Source organism: Frankliniella occidentalis, unplaced genomic scaffold, assembly GCF_000697945.3.
Source record: "Frankliniella occidentalis isolate FOCC.00 unplaced genomic scaffold, Focc_3.1 Scaffold3, whole genome shotgun sequence".
NCBI classification, from domain to species: Eukaryota; Metazoa; Arthropoda; class Insecta; order Thysanoptera; family Thripidae; genus Frankliniella; species Frankliniella occidentalis.
Window position 1 is genome coordinate 3,995,339 of NW_026267133.1, and position 3,757 is coordinate 3,999,095.

Consider the following 3,757-nt stretch of genomic DNA (forward strand, 5'->3'; position numbering starts at 1 on the left):
CCCCTCACCTCCCCCTCCTCCATCCCTCCCGCTCTTTCTATCTGTCTCCCTGTCTTCTCCCAAGGATTGTGTACTCTGGCCCAGCCGCCCGCCAGCACTGACGGAACACGGTGGGGGGGAGTGGTTATAGTCTCGTTAGAAAATGTCGGCGGAAGGTAAATCTCCCGCGCTTCGCCCTGGCACACCGCTCTATACCCAACCAGCCCGCCTCGGCGGCGACAGCGGCGCTTTCGCGCTGTTTATATTTCAGACAATTAAGTTGACGATTGACAAGATGTCGTGCAAGATTCGCTTCACTACTCGAGGCCAAGCAGCAGAGAGCACCGGTCTGGGGAAACCAAGCTCGGTTTTCTTTGCCCCTTGCCGAGCACTTACTTTCTTTCTTATTGTTTGAGATGATTATAATCCGAGGAGGGGAATTCCTGCCGATAGAAACGCGAGCAGTGCAATTCCACCTTTATTACCCCTTCTTTACTCTCAGACGGGTAGAGGAGGAGGAGGGGGGGGGGTAGAGAATCGGGTCGTCGAGCTGCTTGGTCGTCGTCGTGTTTGCGCGCGGGGAAACAGTTTGACCGTCGTCCGGGTCTGGGTCCGGGGCTCCCTTCCCGTCCCTTTTCCTTCTCCAAACCAACTCGTCTTGTTTTTGTTGCAGACTGTGGTGAAGGAGATGAACCGCCTGGGCATGCTGGTGGACCTGTCGCACGTGTCGGTGGCCACGATGCGCGACGCGCTCGAAGTGAGCCGGGCGCCCGTCTTCTTCAGCCACTCGTCCGCCCGGGCGCTGTGCAACTCGAGCCGGAACGTGCCCGACCACATCCTGGCCACTCTGGTGAGTGAGTGCGGTGTCAAAGGGGTGGATGGTGGGGGGGAGAGGGAGATAGCAAAAACTCCACGGGGTAGACCACCTCCCCACTTTAAAACACGTGGCTGATTGGCAATTTATCTTTATCCATTACGTTTTTTCTTGTTTTTTTGAGTGTGTCTTGCTTGCTATAATCTGTTGCTCTAGAACTTTTTTATTTTTTATGTGCTGTGTTCTGTTTTTTTTATTATTGTTTTTTGTTAATTTTTTGTTTGTTGTGTTTTAATTATTTATTTTTTCCGCGGCGCAATCTGTGCGGTGTTTACGAGGAGCGCCTGCGAACCTGCAGATAGGCCCGCCCGCTGCACACCGCCGCACAGCTGGGTCAGCTGGCACAGCTACGGTCCTCAGGCGCTCGCCATTCCCCGCTCGTCCATTCACGGCACTGCACGCGTGTGTAGTATTCTCCGGAATTTAAAAAAAAAAAATATATTTTTGGGAGCTGAAACCGGGGGAAATCACTTGCGAAATAGTTCGTATACCATTCCTCGAAATAGTCCGATATTAAGGCGAGATGAAGGCGAAATAGAGCGAAAAAGACCTGAAGTTGACGCGAAATAGTTGGTGAAATAGTCGCGAAATACCCCCCGAAATACTGTGAAATACCGCGAAATAACCTGAATAAATAATCCGAAATAGGCGAGAAATAACCGAAATGGCAAGGGAAATACCACGAAATAGTCCATACGCTACGCACCCAAGTGATTATCCCCTGGGGTGAAACACACTATTATCATTATTAGTTAGTTTTTAAATAGACGGTGGGGTTGGTCGCTGCGAGGAGCGCGCCTGTGGGCTTGCTGATAGGCCGACCCGTCGCACACCAGCGCACTGCGGGATGGCCTACCCTCGACCCCGCAGGCGCTCCCCACCCCGCCGCGCCGCCCGCCTCCCTCTCACCTGCAGAGAGTAAAACACCGCGGTTCGAGAGAACGCGGGGAGCGCGCGCGGGGGACGCGTACAACGGGGGGAGGGGAAAGGAAATCCCTCGCCGCAGTCCCACCGGCCCCGCGGCCCTCTGTGCCGAGCCGCGCCAACGTCCTTGCTACACAGCCGCACCCCCCCCCTCCTTCCTCTGGGACGTCTGTTTTGCTAAAGAGGCTAACTTGTTCCAGTTCCTGCTGCTCCTCCCGCGCTCACGCCATAAGGGGCGCTGACTCGCCGTTACTATTTAATTCGTTTCCTAAAGATGTTGTTTACGCATTGCTGAAAGAGTATGGCGATGCTGTCGTCACCGGAGGTGGATTTTGTAGGCATAAAATTTTGGTGGCTAATTTTTGCCTCTGATGCGGCAAATCTGAGTGACGACAGTGTCACAGTCAATTATTCTCATCCGCATGAATTAACTTGTAAAATTAAAAAAGGTTTGTACCTTCACCATTGTGTGTTGTGACCCCACAATTCGTCTTCTTTTTGGGGGTGTACTTAAATTCGAAATGGTCGTTTCTGAAAGATGTCATTCATACGATTCATAGAGTGCTCGTTGGGATCACAATAACACACTGGTCTAATTATAAAAATAATAAATTATAGTCCAAGAATGTATTTTTGCATTATTTTTTTTTTCTTTGTGAAAAACTGTAGATCGCACACAACTCTACATGAGCCGGCACGGATGCTCTCACTAGCGGGGGCAGCCAGAGGCTGCGCGCAGTGCTCCCTTTGTCCGTCCCGTGCACGCGGTCACAGCGCGTGCCCCCTGCCCCCTGCCCCCTCCTCCCCTTCCCCTCTGCTGCTGCAGAGACTGATCCGGGACTGATCGCTCGTGAGCCGGAGTGGCGCCGAGCGCAGCGGCGTGGGTCGGAAGACAGATGATCCGTGCGCCATAGTGGCTTACAGCGCGAGAAGCAGCGTGCGTGTGAGAGTGCCGTGTGCGTTTGAGAGAGAGAGAGAGAGAGAGAGAGAGAGAGAGAGAGAGAGAGTAGGGGGGGGTGAGTAGGTGTGTGTGTCGTCCCCTCACCCGTCACCTGCAATACACTTACCCGTAGCAGAAGGAAAGAAATGTGAAAAAAAAAATACGTTGCTAAAAGACGTAGAATCTAACACAGAGATTTGTTCCTAGTTATAACTTTGTTTACTACAGATTTTTTTTTGTTTTTATCTTTCCAGATGCTTGACTCATTCCTCTCTCGTGATCCCTCTCCCCTACCCCTAAACCTCGCTTCCCGGCCACGTCCAGTCCGTCACTGTCGGCACGAATCGGGATTGGTTGGATTGGTCCCGCTCCCCCCTCCCCTTTACCTCTCACCCCCCTGCCTGCTGTTCACACTAATCTGCCCCCCACCGCCCTTCCCCGCACACCAGCCCGTGTTAACCCCCCCCCCCTCCCCACCTCGTGCAGTGATGCAGGCAAGCTGCTGCTGCTGCTTCTGGTTTGAAATCGGCACCCCATCTGAGTAGGCTGTTCCGTCTCTGTCACCAGGTAATGGGAGGGTCTGCTGGTGCGGAGTGGTTTGGGGAGGGGCGGGGGCTGACAGGTTCGAACCAGAGAGCAGTTCACTTCAGCCAAAGATCGGGCACTGAGAGACTGGTATTTCGGAGTACACTTGCGCTGATATCTCTATGACAATTTCTTGCTTCCCACTGATTATTTTCTTGTGTATTTGTTAAAATGTCATCTACTTACTATTTTTACCTAAATCCGTCAATATTCCATCGGTCGTTCCCCTGTGGCCGAAAACTAATTTCTGCTGTTTTGTTGTTGTTTTTTTCCAAAACGCTCCAACTTTTGCTATTAATAGTTATCGCAGATGATTTTTTTCCATTATCGGTTTGACGCGGGGTGGCTGGACGGCTGGACGCTGTGACGGACGCCACCAGTAGCGCGGTGGCAGCAGCAGGCGGAGGTTGTGATAACATCAACATTGATACCTCGGCCCCGCCAGCCTCGCCCCC

The 3,757-nt window shown here is 52.5% G+C and overlaps 1 protein-coding gene across 1 annotated transcript in view; it reads left to right on the plus strand.

The window, feature by feature from the left end:
• The window catches only part of LOC113201905 (uncharacterized), a 167,512-nt gene that overhangs the window by 159,443 nt on the left and 4,312 nt on the right, over window positions 1-3,757 (plus strand). The window contains exon 9 of the mRNA XM_052266007.1: window positions 653-829. Within this exon, the coding sequence (XP_052121967.1) occupies window positions 653-829 (177 nt within the window). The remainder of the gene's footprint in view (window positions 1-652; window positions 830-3,757) is intronic.